This window comes from Rana temporaria, chromosome 3 (assembly GCF_905171775.1).
Source record: "Rana temporaria chromosome 3, aRanTem1.1, whole genome shotgun sequence".
Classification (NCBI taxonomy): domain Eukaryota; kingdom Metazoa; phylum Chordata; class Amphibia; order Anura; family Ranidae; genus Rana; species Rana temporaria.
Genome location: NC_053491.1, coordinates 219,239,046 through 219,262,557, shown reverse-complemented (window position 1 = coordinate 219,262,557; position 23,512 = coordinate 219,239,046). Strand labels below are relative to the sequence as shown.

At 43.3% G+C, this 23,512-nt stretch overlaps 1 protein-coding gene across 1 annotated transcript in view; it reads right to left on the bottom strand.

Moving 5' to 3' along the window:
• Positions 1–2,625: 2,625 nt before the first annotated feature.
• Positions 2,626–23,512, bottom strand: part of WASHC4 (WASH complex subunit 4) — a 117,663-nt gene continuing 96,776 nt past the window's right edge. Inside the window, exons 32-33 of the mRNA XM_040344269.1 lie at positions 13,376–13,475; positions 2,626–3,160 (exon numbers count right to left, since the gene is read on the bottom strand). Of these exons, the coding sequence (XP_040200203.1) occupies positions 3,096–3,160; positions 13,376–13,475 (165 nt within the window). The 3' untranslated portion in view covers positions 2,626–3,095. The remainder of the gene's footprint in view (positions 3,161–13,375; positions 13,476–23,512) is intronic.

Sequence of the window (23,512 nt, the reverse complement as noted above, 5' to 3'; positions counted from 1 at the left end):
ATCCTTTTATGTTGCCAAATTGAAAAAAAAAAAATTGCGATTTTTCGCTATTGCGAATGCGAAAATGATTGCGAATTTTCGATAACTGTGGTAGGAGAACTCTGATTGTCTCTGATGCAAAAGGGGGGGGCTTTGTGTATGTGTATGTTATGAATATTTGTATGTTTGATATTATTATTTTTTGTAAGAAGGAAAAAATTGCGCATACCTTAAAAAAGGGGAGAATACAGCAGCAACTCAAAAATGTTATACAACATAAATTAATACAAGACAGAAAATGGAGTCGCTCTACAAGAATAAAAAATATGTCTAGTGACAAGACATGTGGGCAAATTATAAAATAAGCAAGCGCAAATAACTTGTGAAATACACAGTGAAACAAATATATAAAGAAATATAGTCCCAATAATAGAAAAATAATCTTTCATAAAAATGTCTTTGATATGTGAAGTGAAAAAAAGTCCAAAGCATGCAGCATGAACGTGTTCAATCTTCAAGGTGTTTGATTGACAAATGGCTGTGACAGATGGATAGAGTAAAGAATCACCACCAATGCAAAACACTTTTTATTTTGTATTGTAAAATATCACGAATATTCTGAGCCAATCAGAGTGCTCCTTCCGCATTTGTCGAATATTCGCAATTATTTTGTATTGTAAAATATCAAGAATATTCTGAGCCAATCAGAGTGCTCCTTCTGCATTTGCCGAATATTCGCAATTATTTTGTATTGTAAAATATCAAGAATATTCTGAGCCAATCAGAGTGCTCCTTCCGCATTTGCCGAATATTCGCAATTATTTTGTATTGTAAAATATCACGAATATTCTGAGCCAATCAGAGTGCTCCTACAGCATTTGTCGAAATTGCGCAATAAATATCGCATTCGCATGTTGCGATATTTCGATAAAATATCACGAATATTCTGAGCCAATCAGAGCGCTCCTCCAGCATTTCTCGAAATTGCGCAATAAATATCGCATTCGCATGTTGCGATATTTCGATAAAATATCACGAATATTCTGAGCCAATCAGAGCGCTCCTCCAGCATTTCTCGAAATTGCGCAATAAATATCGCATTCGCATGTTGCGATATTTCGATAAAATATCACGAATATTCTGAGCCAGAGTGCTCCTACCGCAGTTATCAAAAAATCGCAATTATTTTCGCATTCGCAATAGCGAAAAATCGCAATCATTTAATTTCGATAAAATATCACGAATATTCGAATTTAGCGAATATATCTCGAATATTCGAATATATATTCGAGATATATCGCGAAATCGAATATGGCATATTCTGCTCAACACTATCAGCCTGTGGCACTGCCTAGGAATTATGGAAGACCAGGATGCTTCAATAGTGACCTTCAGCTCTTCTGCATTGTTGGGTCTCATGTCTCTCATCTTTCTCTTGGCAATGCTCCATAGATTCTCTATGGGGTTCAGGTCAGGCGAATTTGCTGGACAATCAAGCACAGTAATCCCATGGTCATTGAACCAGGTTTTGGCGCTTTTGGCAGTGTGGTCAGGTGCCAAATCCTGCTGGAATATTAAGTCAGCATCCCCATAGAGCTCATCTGTGGAAGGAAGCATGAAGTGATCCAAAGTCTCCTGGTAGACGGCTGCGGTGACCCCGGACTTAATGAAGCACAGTGGACCAACACCAGCAGATGACATGGCCCCCAAATCACCACAGACTGTGGAAACTTCACATTGGACTTCAGGCATCTTGCAGTGTGTGCCTCTCTATTCTTCCTCCATACTCTGGGTCCTTGGTGTCCAAATGAGATGCAAAATTTGCTCTCATCAGAAAAGAGGACTTTGGACCACTGAGCAAAAGACCAGGTCTGTTTTTCTTTAGCCCAGGTAAGACGCTTCTGACGTTGTTTGTTCAGGAGTGGCTTGACAAGAGGAATACGACATTTGAAGCCCATGTCCAGGATCAGTCTGTGTGTGGTGCCTCTTGATGCACTGACCCCAGCCTCAGTCCACTCCTTGTGAAAGTCCCCAACACTTTTGAATGGCCTTTTCCTGACAATCCTCTCCAGGCTGCGGTCATCCCTGCAGCTTGTGCACCTTTTTCTTCCACACTTTTCCCTTCCACATAACTTTTTATTAATGTGCTTTGATACAGCACTTTGGGAACATCCAACTTCTTTTGCAATTACCTTTTGAGGCTTTCCCTCCCTATGGAGGGTGTCAATGATGGTTTTCTGCGCAACCGTCAGGTCAGTAGTCTTTCCCATGATTCTTATTTATACTGAACCAGACTGAGAGACCATTTAAAGGCTCAGGAACCCTTTGTAGGTGTTATGACTTAATTAACCGATTAAAGCGGGACACTTTGAGCCTAGAAAATTGCACCTTTTCACAATATTCAAATTTTCTGAGATTGTGGATTTGGAGTTTTCATGAGCTGTAAGCCATAATCATCACAATTATGACAAATCACGGCTTGAACTATCTTGCTTTGCATGTAATGAGTCTATCTCGTATATTAGTTTCACCTTTTAAGTTGCATTCGTGAAATAAATGAACTTTTGCACGATATAAATTTTTTTCGAGTTTCACCTGTATTTGCCTTTAGTAAATTAACCATATTGAGAATAAGAGCACACTTTAGCAGGTTGAAATAATGTATATATTTTATACATTTTTACATATGAAGATACGACATTTACAATACTTAATTGATGTACAAAAAGTGCACATGTACACATATACAAACTGATAACCTTCTCTCAGATATATATGTCTGTAACTTCATTTATGTGAATTTCACCAAGTAGATTCACTGCCGTGTTGCATCGGTCTGTGGCTGTTCCAGTCTTAGGATCCCTGTATTCTGAGATGTTTACATTAAAATCTTTAAGGACGCACCAATTACTTTTCCCAAAATATCTGGAGTCTATTTCCTAGCTCTGCCTAATGTCTTTCACAGTTAACGCTGGATAACTGTGCACACACTTTATATGTTCCTGGGAATCACAGTGATCAGAGCTGTGTGTGAAGTGCAATGTCTGCTTCCAGTCTCTTGCATTTAATGCATCCAAGCTGAGAGATGATATATTCTTGGGGCTCCGGAGGTGAGCTCACTTCATAACGGAGTCTGAGGCGGAGGAATTATTTGGAATTGTGTCATTTGCTTTAGAAGACTCTACAAAACAAACAAATGCTTGTCAGGCTGTGTTATTCATGCAGTCTTTAAATCCACTGTACACCATCATAAACACTCCACCTGAGGCCTATAGGCTCTACCATTCTTCCTATTCTCATTAATATTTAATTCCATGTTCTCTAGTTTGTGTTGGCTGCTCATTTCTGACTCAACCCTCTATTTTCAAAATTTTCTGGTTGACATGGGTGGCCCAAACTCAAGAGTCATATATATATATATATATATATATATATATATATATATATATATATATATATATATATATATATATATATATATATATATATATATATATATATATATAAGGATGAAGGAAAAAAGCTGGGACAGCCGCACTCCAAAAAAACTCCTCCTTTAATTAAAAATCACAAAATACATGCCACAGCAAAAAACAGCACAACAAAAGAAAAGCTGACGTTTCGCACTATGCCTTAGTGCTTCTTCATAGCCTGCATCCTTGGCTCGGACCACAGGAATCAGATTACCTGGTTCTCTTTGAGCGGTTACCCACTCTCTTATATATATATATATATATATATATATATATATATATATATATATATATATATATATATATATATATATATGAGAAAATTGGTACACCTTCCAGCAGCATTAACGAATGAAGGAGGAGGAGTAGCTTTAAAAAAAATATAGAGCTTGTATATGTTCCAAAGAAATAATATAAAAAAGGGGCCCTAGAAAATTTACACGGGCTGCTGGAATCTTTGTCATCCAACACTTTCAGTTGTAGCATATGCCACCCCCCCCCCCCCCCCGGTAAATATATCCTTAATGGCAATCTCCATTCGTTCCCTGGAGCACCAAACCAGGTATAAGTACGTCCTCCTCACTCTCCTCCATTCAAGGGTCATATAAGATAAAGGGGATCTCCATAGTGCAGCAATTCCATACAAAATAATTTATTAAAAGTAGCAACTTACATGTTAAATCAGAACATTCAGCTTCGATACAATGCAAGAACTTACGGTTTTCGGCCATGACCAGAATTGAAGTTACCTGGCTCCACCCGATGCATGGTGTCACTGATCACGTGACTTCCCCAATTGCTGCCTATACACCATATACAGTTGTGCTCATAAGTTTATATACCCTGGCTGAAGTTATGATTTCTTGGCCATTTTTCAGAGAATATGAATGATAACACAAAAACTTTTCTTTCACTCATGGTTAGTGTTTGGGTGAAGCCATTTATTATCAATCAACTGTGTTTACTCTTTTTAAATCATAATTGGAACAGAAACTACCCAAATGATCCTGAGCAGCTTTACCATCTGAGAAGATAGAGAGACTCATTCACAAATACTACAAAAGACTTCAAGCTGTCATTGATGTTAAAGGGGGCAATACACAGTATTAAGAACTGGGGTATGTAAACTTTTGATCAGGGTCATTTAGATAATTTCTGTTGTTATTATGATTTAAAAAGAGTAAACACAGTTGATTGATAATAAATGGCTTCAGCCAAACACTAACCACGAGTGAAAGAAAAGTTTGTGTCATCATTCATATTCTCTGAAAAATGGCCAAGAAATCATAGATTCTGCCAGGGTATGTAAACTTATGAGCACAACTGTACCTGGTTTGGTGCTCTGAAGAAAGGAGTGGAGATTGCCATTAAGGATATATTTACCATAAGTGCTAGACCTGCTGGGGTCTTTGCCTGAGGTGAGAGGCTGGGGCACACCCCTGGTGGATGGTGGAAGCTGGCGTGACCACATTATATAAAAATTTATGTGAATACGGTGGGTGATGAGCGCAAAAATGGTTAATGAATGGTGCAATAGAATTGTTAATAAAAATAAAAAAGGGATTTTTGATACAGCTTACCTGTAAAATCCTTTTCTTGGAGTACATCACGGGACACAGAGCAGCATATTCATTACTATGTGGGTTATATGGAGTACCTTCAGGTGTTGACACTGGCAATCTCAAACAGGAAATGCCCCTCCCTATATAACCCCCTCCCATAGGAGGAGTACCTCAGTTTTGTAGCAAGCAGTATGCCTCCCAAAATGGTCCCCAAAAAGAGGGGTGGGAGCTCTGTGTCCCGTGATGTACTCCAAGAAAAGGATTTTACAGGTAAGCTGTATCAAAAATCCCTTTTTCTTTATCGTACATCACGGGACACAGAGCAGCATATTCATTACTATGTGGGATGTCCCAAAGCAATGCTCACAATGAGGGGAGGGAGAACATCTCCAAGACGAAAGGATTTAATTTAGAGAAATACTCAAATCATAATAAATCCAACTTAGTTGAGAAAAATAATCTTAAATTTTAAATTTAACTCAAAAAAGAGGAGCCCCCGGAATCCGAGGGTCTCAAACTGCAGCCTGCAGCACTGCCTGCCCAAAGGCTGTATCAGTATTCCTTCTTACGTCCAACTGGTAGAATTTTGTAAACGTGTGGACAGAAGACCAGGTTGCCGCCTTGCAAACTTGAGCCATAGAGATCTGGTGATGCGCTGCCCAGGAGGCGCCCATGGCCCTAGTAGAATGAGCCTTTAATGATACTGGAGGAGGCAACCCTTTCAAGCCGTAGGCCTGAGTGATTAATTGCTTAATCCACCTAGAAATGGTGGACTTTGCAGCTGCCTGCCCCTTCTTGGGCCCATCCGGTAATATGAACAGCACATCTGTTTTCCGGATCTTCTTTGTAGCTTTAAGATAGGCCTTCATGGCCCTGACGATATCCAAGGTATGCAGCAACCCTTCCTTTCTGGAAGTAGGTTTAGGGAAGAAGGATGGTAATACCAAATCCTGGTTCAAATGAAAACTGGATATAACCTTCGGTAGGAAGGAAGGATGAGGGCGGAGAACGACCCTGTCCTTGTGAAAAATAAGATATGGTTCCTTACAGGATAAGGCCGCCAGTTCCGATACTCTTCTTGCGGAAACTATGGCGACCAAAAATACTAACTTCCTTGTCAGTAAAACCAAAGGAATTTCAGCCAACGGCTCAAACGGTTGTTTCTGTAAACTTGACAGAACAAGGTTTAAATCCCACGGGCAAAGCGGGGATTTAACTGGAGGTTTAATACGTAAGACCCCTTGAAGGAAGGTCTTAACCAGCGAGTGGGTGGCCAGCGGCCGCTGAAACCACACTGACAGAGCAGAAATCTGTCCTTTGATTGTGCTTAATGCCAATCCTTTATCCACTCCTAGCTGGAGAAAACTTAAAACTCTATCAATGGTGAATTTGCGAGAAAGCCATCGCTTGGACTCACACCAGCCTACATAGGCCTTCCAGACCCTGTAATAAATCACCCTAGAGACCGGTTTCCTGGCTCTGATTAGGGTAGAGATTACTTTCTGAGACAGACCTCTACCCCTGAGAATCAGGGATTCAGCTTCCAGGCCGTCAAATTTAGATGCCGTAAGGCAGGGTGGAGGATCGGACCTTGCGATAGCAGGTCTGGCCGTAGAGGAAGAGTCCAAGGGTCTCCCACTACCATCCTTAAGATTAGTGAGTACCATGCCCTTCTGGGCCATGCTGGAGCTACCAGGATGACTGGTATGTGCTCCACCCGGATCCTGCGCAGCAGGCGGGGTAGTAACTGGAGCGGGGGAAACGCATAAAGAAGTTTGAACTGATGCCAAGGGCAAACCAGAGCATCGGTTCCGCAGGCCATCGGATCCCTTGAGCGGGACATGAACCTGTCTAGCTTCTTGTTGAGTCTCGATGCCATGATATCCACGTCCGGCACTCCCCATTTTTGGCAGAGTGCTTGAAAGGTTTGTGGATGCAGAGACCATTCCCCCGGCAATAGAGTCTGGCGGCTTAAGAAGTCCGCCTGAAAGTTGTCCACTCCGGGAATGAATATTGCCGATATGCAGGGCACATGAGCCTCTGCCCCTAGGAGAATCAAGCTCACTTCTCTCTGAGCGGCCTGACTCCTGGTTCCCCCTTGGTGATTTATGTATGCCACTGCCGTGGCATTGTCTGATTGAACTCTCACCGGGAACCCCTGCAATTTCGACGTCCAAGCCCTGAGGGCTAGTCGAACCGCTCTGAGCTCCAAGATGTTGATGGGTAAAAGCTTCTCTGGCCTTGCCCAAATACCTTGGCGAGTGGAACCATCCACAATCGCTCCCCAGCCCGTCAGGCTGGCGTCTGTGGTCACTATCTTCCAAGCCACTGGGTTGAAAGACTTTCCCTTCAGTAGATTCTGAGGGTCTAACCACCAACACAGACTTTGCCGGACTCTTGATGAGAGTGGCAACGGGATATCCAAGGCCTGTGGCCTTCTGCTCCATGCTGACAGGATGGCTGCCTGCAGGATGCGAGTGTGGCTCTGGGCGTATGGCACCGCCTCGAATGTAGCCCCCATCTTGCCTAGTAGTCTCATACATAGGCGAATAGTCGGTTCCTTCTTGCTTAGAACCAGTAGGATTAATTCCTTGATGGCTTTGACCTTCCTCAGAGGTAGGAACACCCTTTGTTGTTCTGTGTCTAATCTCATGCCGAGATATTCCAACTGCCTTGTGGGCTGGAATGCTGACTTTTCTCGATTTAGGACCCAGCCGAACCTCTCGAGGTGTTGGACCGTGAGGGCCACTGCTCGCTCCAAGCCGGGAGACGAGTGGTCTATGACTAGGAGGTCGTCCAGGTATGCTAGGATCGTGACCCCTTGGATCCTTAGCTTGGCTAGGATTGGAGCTAGAACCTTCGTGAACACCCGGGGGGCCGTAGCCTCCATTAGGTTGGAGTATAAACCCAGCCCCTGTTCCAGGACTGGTACTTCTACTATTACTCCCTGGGAAAGTAGATGATCTAGAGCCGATCTTAACGCGGCTCCTTTCTCCAGATCGTTTGGAATCCTCGACTCCTGGAAATGAGGAGGAGGAAACCTTAGGAACTCTAGCTTTTAGCCTGTGGCCACGGAAGACCGTACCCACTCGTCGGGAATGCTGGCTTCCCAAATCTCCGAAAAGAGTCGCAGCCTTCCCCCCACCTTCGTGGGTGGGGGCGCCCCTTCATGAGGTAGACTTGGGGGCTGGTTTTGCTGGCTTGCGAAACCACTGCCTCTTGCCTCTAACAGCCTGTCCTTCTGATCTGCTGTTGAAGCCGAAGTTTGCTCTTGCAGGAGGCCGTCGATACTGCTTGGCATTAGAGGGCCCCTGCCCAGGGGAGGACTGTCGTTTAAACGCAGGCCCCTGAACCTTCTTCTTAGTTGGCAAGAGTGTACTCTTGCCGCTTGAAATGGTCTGAATGTATTTATCTAGGTCCTCTCCGAAGAGCCGTCCTCCATGGAAGGGGAACCCTACCAGGAGCTTCTTGCATGGGGGCTCAGCCTCCCAGCTTTTCAACCATAAGAGTCTTCTCATATGGATAAGGGATAACGATAAACGTGACGCTTGCTGGATGGAATCCTTGATTGCGTCTACCGTAAAACATATGGCCTTAGGGACATCCGAAAACTCTTCTGCCTGCTCGGCAGGAATAAGTTCAAGCATTTGCTTAAATTGATCTGATAAAGCTTGAGCGACTCCAATCGCAGCCACGGCTGGCTGTACTACTGCCCCTGCAGAAGTGAAGGAGTTCTTAAGTAGTGCTTCCAAGCGCTTATCAACTGGATCTTTGAAAACCTGTACGTTCTCTACAGGGCATGTTAACGATTTGTTAACACATGAGATGGCTGCGTCTACTGCAGGAGAAGCCCATCTCTTGGAAAACTTTTCTTCCATAGGATATAAGACAGAAAATTTCTTAGGTGGTAAGAACACCTTGTCTGGTTTGTTCCACTCTTGGAACAAGACTCCCTCCAATAGAGGATGGATCGGAAACACAGCACTGCTTTGAGGCGCCCTCAGTGAGCCCAAAGCTGAAATCGTCGATACCTGGAGATCTGGTACAGGCAGGTTGAATGCCTTATGGACCAAGTCCGTCAAGCCTTGAATCCACCAGCTCTCCCTCAGGGAGACTGCCCCAGACTCCTCTGTATCCGGATCTTCGATCCCTGAACCTACTTGGTCTTTGTCCAAGAGGTCGTCCAATTCCCCAGAGGAAAGGACCTCCTCTTCCGAGGGTCCGCGCACGGGTGACGGAGATCTATTCCGCTTACTACCCCGCATAGCTGCGGCTATCATTTCTCCCATGCTTCTCCGCATCTCATTTAAAGAGGTGAGCAACACCTCCTCCGTGACCATCTTAGGGTTGGGTTGACTCGCGTCAGCTCCAGCCCCAGATCCCGATGGCCCAAAGGCTCCCTGTGGGGAAAGCAGCGGCATAGCTCGGTCCGAGACCTCAGACTCTGTGGGGGAATCCCCACCTTTTGTACCCTCTGGCTTGTTCTTTGATGCCATGGTACAATACCGAGGCACACCTGCTACTTATTGGTACCTGGGACTTATAAATAGTTAAATGCCCAAACACCTGTTTGGGGAATAAAAAATGTTTCCTCTACCCCAGATGACACTTTTTTTTTTTTTCAAAAGAAAAAAACTTTTCTTTTTTTTTTTTTTCAATCTAGGCAAGAAAAAACATTCTATCCCCCTGAGTAGTATTGCCAAAGAAAAGACTATGAGATGGAAAAGAAAAAACAGCCTATTCCTAGGCTAAACCACAATCTTCTGAAGACTGTAGTATTCTTTCTGGCCACTGTGTGTCCTCAGCGCCCCGTGCTTCACTCCAGTCCTTCCTCCCTCAAGCCAAAGTATTGAATGAGCTGTGGCACTAAGGAAGGGCCGCCCCTTCCTTAAACCACTGACCCGCCCTTCCCCCTCAGCTAAAACGGCGCCAAATGCGCCTATAACACGTGCACGCGCACCGCGCGCGCGCCCGCCGACGGGGGGGGGGGTTGGGAGGAAGGGCCTCTCTGTTCCTGCAGCCGCGGGCCTGGAACACACGAGGAGGTCAGCGTTTTTTGCCTGCCTTGCAGGCATGAGGAAGAGGACTGGATAGAGCATCGCCTGGAGGCTTGCAGGTAAGCATAGCTCTCTGACACAACACATACATTTGTACACAAAAGGCCCCACTCACAGCTTTTCCAACACTACCAGGGAGGTCACTTTTTATGGGGAATGATAACATATAGAGCCATCCTATCTTCATGATATGTGACTGGTTTGCCAGATGCAATGCATAACCTTAGGCATGTCCCCTGTGACCTCCCAGAAAAAACTTGCTAAGAGCCAAGTTCCGCAAGTTTTTCCCCTTACTTACCTGCTCCATGCCGCAGGACTTTGCCAAGCAAGAGGCCCAATCTTCCCCCATCTCCGTGGGGATGTCTAGACCTTCAGGCCCTGGGAACCTTCTTCTTCCATGAAGGATCCACTGTCCTGGACCCATACAGCACCCTGGCAAACAGAAAACATTAGGCGCCCAAAGGTTTTCTAAGTTCTGGGCCCAGGGTCCAGCTCTCTTAAAAAGAAAGCATTATGGGCTATACCCCAAGGGTTTGGGGTCCGGTTACTGACCACTTTAGCGCTCAGGCTTTTTTGGACAGAACCGGTAGCTCACCTAATCCCAAGGATGCGGAGGCAAGCTAAACCATGACTAACACCTAAGACACTGGCGTAAAAAACTGAGGTACTCCTCCTATGGGAGGGGGTTATATAGGGAGGGGCATTTCCTGTTTGAGATTGCCAGTGTCAACACCTGAAGGTACTCCATATAACCCACATAGTAATGAATATGCTGCTCTGTGTCCCGTGATGTACGATAAAGAAAATAAAATAAATCCAATATGAAACGAACAATCCTCTATGGTGAGAGGAAATGAATAAACCAATGTGATGAATTCATAAAGGACAACCACTGTGATTTAAATATGAATCAATATAGCAGTCCAGTGTAAAAACGAGATCTGAAAATGAAACAAACACAAAAAAGTTGTGGCAAAGTTCATATATGACAATTCCTATGTCAATGGAAAAAGGTGTGATGGAATATCCCAAATGGTGACTATGTGTCCGTGTATAGGTGATAGAACAATCCTCATATGCAGCTGGGCTCACAGAGCGCTTACCTCACCAACATGGAAAGACAGCATGGTATCTCCTTAGATGGGGTACGTCCCGGGAAACAATTCCTCCTCAACTTTCTCCCTGCTGTGTCAGCAGCTGCGGTCCTGTAGATTTCAGAAACAGCGTCCTTCTCACTGTATGTGCGGCTACGGTCTTCACAAAAATGGAGGCTCCGTGTGCAAAAGCACTCGAGATGACCCAAAATAAATGGAAAAGGCTCCAATAGTGAAGTATTTCTAAAAAGATTTATTTACGTCCAAAAAGTAAAACAAAACAATGTTCGGTTTGTACAAAGCTTGAACAATAAACGTGCAGCGAAAAACCGGCTGTGTGGACGGGCTGATGCGTCACTTCCGGTCACGTCTAAGGGGCCTTACGCGTTACGTCACGACACGTGACTTCATCAGAGGCTTACGGTCTTCATTTTTGTGAAGACCGTAGCCGCACATACAGTGAGAAGGACGCTGTTTCTGAAATCTACAGGACCGCAGCTGCTGACACAGCAGGGAGAAAGTTGAGGAGGAATTGTTTCCCGGGACGTACCCCATCTAAGGAGATACCATGCTGTCTTTCCATGTTGGCGAGGTAAGCGCTCTGTGAGCCCAGCTGCATATGAGGATTGTTCTATCACCTATACACGGACACATAGTCACCATTTGGGATATTCCATCACACCTTTTTCCATTGACATAGGAATTGTCATATATGAACTTTGCCACAACTTTTTTGTGTTTATTGTTTCATTTTCAGATCTCGTTTTTACACTGGACTGCTATATTGATTCATATTTAAATCACAGTGGTTGTCCTTTATGAATTCATCACATTGGTTTATTCATTTCCTCTCACCATAGAGGATTGTTCGTTTCATATTGGATTTATTTTATTTTTATTTTTATTAACAATTCTATTGCACCATGTGCACCATTCATTAACCATTTTTGCGCTCATCACCCACCGCATTCATGTCAATCTTTTTGTTATCACAATATTGATTTGAGCAGCATTAATTGTAATTTACACTTTGTTATCAATTTTTTATCTCTCACTTTGGAGTATTGGCTAGCGCTTTAGTTCACCCCCCAATATAAAAATGTATGTTTTTTTCCTGCACCCGATTGCCTCACTTCTACTATAAATATTGCACATTTTTTTTGCACTTGTATCAACATTTTTCAGACAATTTTTTCACTGAATGGATTACAGTTATGGACTTTATTCAATTATTTATAACTTATTATTACTTCTTATGTGTTCTAAACTAGTGCCACATTTACATTATATATTCAGTCATAACTACTGAAACCTGGGGGGAGGAAAAACCTGAAACCATGGATTAAGGCAAGTACTATTAAAGCCTCCCTGAATGATATCAGCATTAACACTATACTGCACATTCTTGGGGGGAGGGGCAGGCAAGTTTTAAATGTATGCATTTTGTGCAGGCTCCCCATATGTGTGTGGATATTTAAGTGTTACTAAACCCATAACAGTAAAAACAATTCTGTATATGCAGTAAAGCATGCTCGTCAAACTCACTATGGAACCTAAAGGGTTAATCCTCCCCATTGTGTAAAAAGGCTGTTGGATTGGGGACTGTGGGAGAAGACCGGATCAATCTCCTGAAAGAACAGAGCCTTGAGGGCAATCTGCACATGCTCAGTTTGGTGTGTATTGCTAGAGAGTTTTTTTATTTTCTTGGGAGGGTGCATGTGATCGGCACATGGCCAATCAGCACTGTCTAGACAGAGGGTCAGGTGGTCCTGCATCCTCATAGGACAGTCAGAGGTACATGAAAATTACTTCTACAAACTTTAACAAGACACTCCTAGAGGTCATAAAAATGCTAATAAGAAAAGGTATTTTCAGTTTATATTTACTAAAATAATTAGATTTCCATGTTTTTACTGTGGGAGACGAGATATAATGCAGGGTCCTGGGTTTAGTAACACTTTAATGTGTCCATTAATAATGGGATAATTTCCATCTATATTCAATTATGAAAATCCTAAACATTCCTTTCCAAGAATTGCAAAATAAAATGCAACCATTAACTTTCCAATTAAGCACACAAAACCTCTCACCACAAGGACCGCATTCACTCAGAAACACTACATTGTGAGCTGGTTATGTACTCTGAAAGGTCTGCCTGGAGACTGGCGAAACATGAGTAAAAAAAAACTTCAGTAGCACTCTTTACTCACCTTCCTTCTCTTTCTTCTCCAAGTTTTCTTCAGCGGCCGTTTTATCAGCTCTAAAGAAAATTCTTGCACTACTCAGCGAGAAGTAAAGTAGTTCAAACTCCTATACAAATTAAACAAAGGATTAGATCTACATTAAAAAAAGATGATGTTGAAATTCCTGTGTGTAAAAGCAAACTTGAGCAGGAAAAAAAAAAAAAATTGCCGCTTTCAAAGCAATTTCATGATATTCGGATTGTTAGTACACAGCTTTTGTCCGAAATGTATTGAAGATATGAGAAAAAGGAAAGTGGGACTTTTTTTCATACCTGAACCAGGGATGGAGGTACATACCGTGTGCTTCATTTAAAGTCCCAAACGCCCCCCTATTCGAGATTTTTCGAAGGGACAAACACAAACTTTTTTCTCATACCATACAAGATCGTATGGTTTTGTTAAATCAGTACAGTTTTAGTCCAAAAATACTATACAAATACATTACATCACTTCCGAATTAATAACCTCATGTGTATTAGGCTTTAGTGTGGCTACACCTTCAGATCCCTGAAAGGAAGGACATTACCGAAAAAATAGGATTTTTATAACAGCTTACCTGTAAAATCCTTTTCTTGGAGTACATCACGGGACACAGAGCTGCATAGCCATTACATGTGGTTATAGAGTCTACCTTCAGGTGATGGACACTGGTGTAATCAATTAAACAGGAAGTTCCCTCCCTATATAACCCCTCCCCTACTGGGAGTACCTCAGTTTTTGTAGCAAAGCAATAAGTGTCCCAATATCCCCAGACAAGAGGGGTGGGAGCTCTGTGTCCCGTGATGTACTCCAAGAAAAGGATTTTACAGGTAAGCTGTTATAAAAATCCTATTTTCTTTATCGTACATCACGGGACACAGAGCTGCATAGCCATTACATGTGGGATGTCCCAAAGCAATGCTTACTGAGGGGAGGGAGACACCAACAACGCAGACCGCCATCAGACGTGAGGACCTATAATGCTGCCTGCAGCATACTGCGCCAAAAAGCTGCATCCTCTTGCCGTCTTATGTTCACCTGATAGGAGTTAGTGAACGTAAGCACAGATGACCAAGTTGCGGCCTTGAAAATCTGCGTCATAAAGGCTTGGAAATGCATTGCGCATAAAGCGCTTACCATCCTGGTAGGGAGCACCCCCACAAAAAAACAGGGGGAATCCTACTCTAACCACAAGCCTGAATAATAACCTGATGAATCAACCTTAAAAACAGTTGATTTTAGACGCTGCCTGCCCTTTCCTGGGGCCTCCTGGTAGCGCAACAACATCAGTTTTCCGTATCCGAGCAGCCGCTTCAGATAGGCCTAGACCCTTCTTACTCCAACGAGAGAGAGAGTGTAACCATTTTAATAGCTGACCTGAACACTGCCTGCCCATCTAGGGTCTTCTGGCAGCCCAATAAAAACGTCAGCTTTCTATATCTGAAACCTTCAGATAGGTATTTAACTGCTCTCATCTCAATTGAGAGAAAAGCAATAACCTTTCCTTCCGTGAAAAAAGGTTTTGGAAAAAGGGAAGGTAAGAATATCTAGATTCAAATGAATACTAGATCCTTCTAGTAAATAAGGTTGGGTGAGGATGAAAATCACTCTACTTGTAAGAATAATTGAGTATGGCTCTATACCAAGAAAGTTGCCAATACTGAAACTCTCTTGGAGGCTACCACAACCAAGAACACCAATTCCTTGTTAAAGGATGAAGAGAAATATGGTGCATCGGCCCAAGGAGCTGACCCTGTAAGCCGACAAAACTAGAGCCAATCCTCCGAGCACAAGGGCGACCCAACTGGTGGACTTATACAAGGGGTGACGTGCATAACAGCCCGGACCAAAGAGTGTGAAGTAATAGACCTTTGGAAGCAAGGCCGAGATCGGATCCTTGATATAACTTAAGGCTAGCTCCGTCTCCTTTCCAAATGTAGGAAGGCAGGAATTTTACCTTTGACAAACTTCCACGGATGCCACCATCTGGTTTCACACCAGGAACATGGGCCTTCCAGACCGTAGGATATCTGGTCCTGGAGGCCAGCTCTCTTGTATGAATCAAGGGAATTGCCGCTGATTCTGAAAGCCCCGATCCTCGAGAATGTGGTCTATAATAGTCAGACCATTAATTCACCTGTTGCAAGGCAGAATGTAATACCCCCTGCAAAGTAGGCCTGGACAAGATGTAAGGGACTGTGGGTCCTCTACTACCACCCTTACTGTTCCTGCACTGAGAGGTCGTCCGGGTTATGCCGGAGTAATCAGGCCAGCTTCCGTTCTCCTCTAAATGTTGCATAGAAGCCACAAAAGTCGCGGCACTGGGGGGAGAGACACAACCAGCGACAACTGGTCCCCCCCCTCGGATTACAAACACATCTGCCCCGCATGCGGGTGGATCCTTTATCCTTGACCCCAAGCTGTTCAATCTCTTGTTGAGCCTGGACGCCAATACATCTTATGTACAGGGTACTATTTCTGTGACATTTGGTCAGGAAAACAGTCGGGGTGTAGAGGTCATTCTCCCGGAGACACTTGTTGACGGCTCCAGCGAATCGCCTGCCAATTCTGCATTTCATGAAATGACGAATGTCAATAGGCAAGGCACAAGCTCCTCCTTGGTAAATTAAGTAAATCACTAGTATGGCATAGTCTGATTGTACTCTGACAGAACCAACCTGCCACCTGAACGTTCAGGCCCCTAAGCCAGATGCTCCATCGGTAGCTCTAGCTGACAGATAAGGCTCCCTTGGAGCTTGACTACTTCCCCTGGGCCATGGTCTCTTCCTGACCTGGCAAACCCTTTTAGTTAAGAATCACCAAGAGGAATTCCAGCATATCTCTGGGACCGGGTTCTTTGGATAATGCTAGGTCAAGATCCCCTCTTTCTAGGCCGACAAAATACTGTTTATAACAGCCCTGAATAAAAGTTAGTATAGGGAACTGTCTTGAATGAAGCCAGCATCTTCCCTAGTGCCTTAATCAAAAGGCCAAAAGTAAGGAACTGTTCCTTGCCGTGACCACATAGACCAGTTTTCTTATAGCGATGGTCTTGTCTGAGGCCAAAAAAACTCTCCTTTTTGGACTGTGCCAAACATACCCAGCTTCTTGTCAAATGAAAGAATGTATCTTTAGAGTTCCAGATACTTGACCATGCTGGACATCCTTAGGTCCAGCCATGCTACTGACTGACCCATCAGCAGGAGTTTGCTTCGGTATGCCATTACTGCTATACCCTGGGCCTACAGACCTGCTAGAGGCGGGCCCTAGCACCCTGACAACCCAGGCACGGAGGCTAACCCAAAAGGGCAAGACCACCAACTGGAGATAGTGCTGTTCCCCTGCGAAATGCAGACAACCTCTGCAGACCCAAGTAAATAAACACATATGCAACTGGCTCCCCATGTGTGTATGTGGCAAGTGTTAAAGCCATATGCCTCAATGGAAGTGTGTGTACATGGCAGCGTGTGTTCCTGGAAGCATGAATTCATATAAATATGTTTTAAGCAAAACATGCATATAGCATGTGTGCTCTGGAACAAGCATCTTGCAAGCAAGCATGCGATATAAACGTGTTATGCAACAATGTGCAACATGAACCCATGCAGACACGCATTTCTATGCAAACACAAGGAATCCTGTATTGCTTAATTAGGCCGCCATGTGCAACTTTAAAGTAATCATGCATCCTTATGCGATTCAGCATCTTCCATGCGATCAACATCTTATGCATTTTAAGCACTACTGTGCGGACAAGAACCCTTGTGTGACCAAGGACTCTTGTGTGACCAAGCACCCCTGTGCGATCCAGCATCCTTATGCACTCAAGCATCTTAATGCGACTTTAGGCATTTCTGTGAAACAAGCCTCTCTATGTGATCAAGTATCCTTGGGTAATCCAGGACGCTGTTGATCCAACAACCATGTGTGATCCAGCTTATTTTTGCATTCAAGCATCTTTAAGCGATCTTTAGGCATTCTTGTAGAAACAAGCCTCTTTGTGCGACCAAAATATCCTCGAGTAATCAAGGACTTGGGTGATCGGGTAATCATGTGTGATTCAGCATTTTTATGCCTTCAAGCCTCTTTATGTGATTCTAGGCATTTCTGTGGAAACAAGCCTCTTTGTGTGACCAAATATCCTTGGGGAATCAAGGACTTGGGTGATCAAGTAATCATGTGTGATTCCAGCATTTTTATGCATACAAGCATCTTTATGCGAACTTAGGCACTTCTGTGGAAACAAGCCTCTCTGTGTGACCAAATATCCTTGGGTAATCCAGGACGCGGATGATCAGGTAACCATGTGTGATGCAGCATCTTTTTTGCATCCAAGCAACTTTATGCGATTTTAGGCATTTCTGTGGAAACAAACCACTTCTGTGTGACCAAACATCCTTGGGTAATCAAGGATTTGGGTGATCAGGTAACCATGTGTGTGTGATCCAGCATTTTTATACATACAAACGTCTTTATGCGATTTTAGGCCTTTCTGTGGAAACAAGTCTCTCTGTGTGACCAAATATCCTTGGGTAATCCAGGACTTGAGTGATCAGGTAACTAGCATCTTTATGCACTCAAGCATTTCTATGCAACTCTAACAAACATGCAACACCATACAGACAGAAACATGTATCCTTATGCGATCCACAATAAAACATGCTTTGTTACTTGTTTTTATCCCACATGCATTCCAAACTCATGTATCTTATGCAACATGCGGACTGGTAAAGAGGAAGTTATCCTCTGTAGATGTGCGTTTCCTCAATTAAGAGACGTTAGCAATGTGTACCAGCAACTGTGCATCCCTCAGATGTGCATTTGGTTAGCCTGAAGCCGACACCAGGCTGAGGACCATATGGAGGTCTTACTAGCCACCTATAGGAAAACCTCTCTTTACACTCTAAGGAGAAGATAGAGGCTTTGGCCGAGTAGGCAGAGGGAAATTATATGCAGCATGAATCTCTGAAAAGACTGCAGGTGCAATCAGAACCTGTAGGGCTATTGATAGCTTCTCCTCGTTAGGCTGCAGCTCCTGTCTCCTGTCCTCTGACAGTGAACCTTCATTCCCAGCTCTTCTAATCCCTTTGTTTAAGGATTAAAGCAGGAAAAGGGACACACCCTGCATTTTTTTTTTTTTTTTTTGCTTCTTGTGAGGATGCTGCGAACATACAGGGAGTGCAGAATTATTAGGCAAGTTGTATTTTTGAGGATTAATTTTATTATTGAACAACAACCAGGGCCGTCTTTACCACAGGGCAAATGGGGCAGCTGCCCAGGGCCCTGTCACTGTTGGGGGCCCAAAGCAACCCCCTTTAAAAAAAAAAAAAAAAAAAAAAAAAACTTTTTTTTTTTTTTTAGGGGTCCGGATGTCCCCAGGGCCCCAGATGGCAACCTCCCTTTTTTTTTTTATTTTTAAATAAAAAAAATATATTTTTTTTAATATATTTTATTTTATTTTTTATTAAAGGGACAATTTTTTTTAGAGGTTTTTTTTCAAAGGGACAATTTTTTTAGGGGTTCCCAGGGGCCAGGAGGGCCCCAGATGGCAACCCCCCTTTTTTTATTTATTTTTAAATAAAAAAATATATATTTTTTTAATATATTTTATTTTATTTTTTATTAAAGAACCAATTTTTTTTTAGAGGTTTGGGGGTCCCCAGGGGCCCGTAGTTCCCCAGGGCCCTGGATGACAACCCCCCTTTTTTTATAAATTTTTTTTTTTTTATATATTTCTTTTATTATATATATATATATATATATATATATATATATATATATATATATATATATATATATATATATATATTATATTATATTATATATAATATATTATTATTATTATTAAAGGTTTCAGAGGTCCCCAGGGCCCCGGATGGCAACCCCCCTTGTTGTATAATTTTTTTCATATTATTTTATTTCTTTTTTTTCTTTTTATTTCTTTTTTATATATTTTATTAAAGGGCTCAGAGGTCCCCAGGGCCCCATGTGGCAAACACCCTTTTTTATTTTTTTTAATAAATGTTTATTTTTTTATTTTTGTTTATATATATATTTTTTTTATTATTAAAGGGCCCAGAGGTCCCCAGGGCCCTGGATGGCAACCCCCCCCCTTTTTTTTTATAAAGGTTTCTTTTTTATATATATATATTTTTTATTTTTTATTAAAGGGCCCAGAGGTCCCGGATGGCAACCCCCTTTTTTTGTAATTTATTTTTATAAAAAAAAAATTATTAAAGGGCCCATAGGTCCCCAGGGCCCCAGATGGCAACCCCCTTTTTTAAAAAAAAAATATATATATATATTTTATATTTCTTTTTTTCTTTTTATTAAAGGGCTCAGAGGTCCCCAGGGCCCCGGATGGCTACACCCCTTTTTTATATATATTTTACTTTATTTTATTTATTTTTTTTGTAAAGGGCCCCCTGCTTCTAAATTCGCGGCAGCCCCCCCCCCCCCTGCTTCTCAATTTCAGGCGGCAGCACCCCCCCCCGGTTCTCTGCTCCAGGGGGCCCATGCCTGAAGCTGTGTAAGTGGCCCCATAATTCCTGATCCCTGCCACCCGTTAAGCCCCTGTGCTGCCCACAAATTAGGCTGAAAATCATCAGCGGCACGCAGCCAGTGACAGTACTGCTTCCCTTCCCAGTGTTTTAAAATGTACAGCACCCTTGGCTTCCCTTTAGAATGTGATTTTATAACATCCCCAGTTTGCTCTTCCCGAGGCTGACTTCTTCATGTCCTGCTCCTCAAGGTATGTCACTGTTTGCTAATCTATATTGTAAATAGAAGTTTTCTGTAGAGTGTGCCCAAAGTCTTTATAATATTTGATGATTCACTGCAGGTCTGGTCAGTGTTTTAAAAAGTTCCTGTATTTTACACATGGCATGGCATGGGGGTTACAGCACCGTCTGTCCATTCTGCTTTATCACCATGGGACCCCATGCCATGCCATGTGTAAAATTGAGGAACTCTTTAAATCACAGACCAGACCTGCAGTCCAGGCTGAGTAAGGCCTCAGAGCACATGGCATTACTGTCTGTATTTAACTGCTTGATGGGCTTATTTTGGGCCTGGCTGGTTCACATGTATGTGTTTTGGCGGCCCACATTTGTGCAGGCACAGCAGCCCATTCATTTGAATGGGCCGCCATGCCTGCGTTTCCTGCAAAGAAAAGCGCATGCCTCATGTAATAGGCTGCGCACACGGCATGCCTATGCCCATCAAGCACTGAAACACAGCACTGTCTGTCCATTATGCTGTCTGCTGTGACTTATCTGCAGTTCCCGCACTGTCAAACTTGCTGCATTTTTAGACGTTTAGGTCACGCTTTTCAAAACACAGAATGGATTTCAAGGCAACTGTATTTTTAAAATGCTGAATGTACCTTCTGCAGGAAACAAAAGCATGGCAGCCCATTCAAATCAATGGGCTGCTGTACCTTCACAAATGAGGACCGCCAAAACATACATGTGAACCAGCCAGGCCCAAAATAAGCTGGAGGGGGGCCCCAAAAAAATGTTTGCCCAGGGCCCAAACCATATTAAAGACGGCCCTGACAACAACCATGTTCTCAATGAACCCAAAAAACTCATTAATATCAAAGCTGAATATTTTTGGAAGTAGTTTTTAGTTTGTTTTTAGTTTTAGCTATTTTAGGGGGATATCTGTGTGTGCAGGTGACTATTACTGTGCATAATTATTAGGCAACTTAACAAAAAATATATATATATACCCATTTCAATTATTTATTTTTACCAGTGAAACCAATATAACATCTCAACATTCACAAATATACATTTCTGACATTCAAAAACAAAACAAAAACAAATCAGTGACCAATATAGCCACCTTTCTTTGCAAGGACACTCAAAAGCCTGCCATCCATGGATTCTGTCAGTGTTTTGATCTGTTCACCATCAACATTGCGTGCAGCAGCAACCACAGCCTCCCAGACACTGTTCAGAGAGGTGTACTGTTTTCCCTCCTTGTAAATCTCACATTTGATGATGGACCACAGGTTCTCAATGGGGTTCAGATCAGGTTAACAAGGAGGCCATGTCATTAGTTTTTCTTCTTTTATACCCTTTCTTGCCAGCCACGCTGTGGAGTACTTGGACGCGTGTGATGGAGCATTGTCCTGCATGAAAATCATGTTTTTCTTGAAGGATGCAGACTTCTTCCTGTACCACTGCTTGAAGAAGGTGTCTTCCAGAAACTGGCAGTAGGACTGGGAGTTGAGCTTGACTCCATCCTCAACCCGAAAAGGCCCCACAAGCTCATCTTTGATGATACCAGCCCAAACCAGTACTCCACCTCCACCTTGCTGGCGTCTGAGTCGGACTGGAGCTCTCTGCCCTTTACCAATCCAGCCACGGGCCCATCCATCTGGCCCATCAAGACTCACTCTCATTTCATCAGTCCATAAAACCTTAGAAAAATCAGTCTTGAGATATTTCTTGGCCCAGTCTTGACGTTTCAGCTTGTGTGTCTTGTTCAGTGGTGGTCGTCTTTCAGCCTTTCTTACCTTGGCCATGTCTCTGAGTATTGCACACCTTGTGCTTTTGGGCACTCCAGTGATGTTGCAGCTCTGAAATATGGTCAAACTGGTGGCAAGTGGCATCTTGGCAGCTGCACGCTTGACTTTTCTCAGTTCATGGGCAGTTATTTTGTGCCTTGGTTTTTCCACACGCTTCTTGCGACCCTGTTGACTATTTTGAATGAAACGCTTGATTGTTCGATGATCACGCTTCAGAAGCTTTGCAATTTTAAGAGTGCTGCATCCCTCTGCAAGATATCTCACTATTTTTGACTTTTCTGAGCCTGTCAAGTCCTTCTTTTGACCCATTTTGCCAAAGGAAAGGAAGTTGCCTAATAATTATGCACATGTGATATAGGGTGTTGATGTCATTAGACCACACACCTTCTCATTACAGAGATGCACATCACCTAATATGCTTAATTGGTAGTAGGCTTTCGAGCCTATACAGCTTGGAGTAAGACAACCTGCATAAAGAGGATGATGTGGTCAAAATACTAATTTGCCTAATAATTCTGCACTCCCTGTAGCAGTTAACCTCTTGTAGAACAACAAATGTGATGCAAAAAACAAAACACATGCAGAGTGGCTGCAATGTTGGGGGAGGCTGCATTGATTGCCTGACAGGTCTGATGGCTCAATCTGTGAGCTGTCTCTACAGGGGAGAATAAGGGGCCACCAGGTTCAGGTGGCGATTCCTTTTTATATTCCTACCCCTGACCTTATTCAATGGGGAGACCAAAGTCCTAAGCTAAAAGCAGAGGAGCTAAACCCAGGTGCATCAACAGCTGAACATAGTCTGGCAGCAACAATGCCTGCTAATCTGCACAGCTAGATGCGGAGTAGGCGTCTTAGATGAATCTGTATCCAACTCACACAAGGTGCTTGCGTTTGTGTCCCCCTAGCTTTACAGAGCTCTGACGTCTGGGCCTTTTTGAAGAGCCCTCTCTGCGACTGCACTGAGCCGGTGAGCACGTGCGACATGGTAGAGCCTGAAGCTGAGGAAGTGGGACGCACAATAGACCAGCTAACACTTAAGCTTCCGTCTTTGGAAAGCATGGTAAGCGAAAACATCAGGCATGTCTTTTACTGCCCATAGTAGTGGAAAAACAGATAAGACTTGCAGCTACTCATGGAAGACAATGCTTTGCATAGGATTAAGGGCATTTTTTTTTTTTTTTTATGTACCAGCCCCTTCAAGGGGAGATATATGGGTACTACAGCCATCCTGTCTGAACAGACATAGTGGCCCAGGCTACATGCCGGCTAGGGGAGGTATATGGGTGCCCTGAGCCATCCCGTCTCAAAAGACATCGTGGTTTACATTGCCCATGCATAAAAACATAATATAGGCGAGACCCATAGTCCCCTACAGAAGACCTACTGTCGAACCAAGTCCCGTAGGTCCCTCTCTTACCTTTCCACGCTGCAGGGTATTGCCAAGCAAGAGGCCCAATCTTCCCCCTTCACCGTGGGTATAGTCCTAGACCTTCAGGGACCGGGGTCCATGGCAGGAACACCACACCCCTGGACCTATATAGCACCCTGGCAGCAGAAAAAACATTTGGTCCTTAGAAGGCACAAAGTTC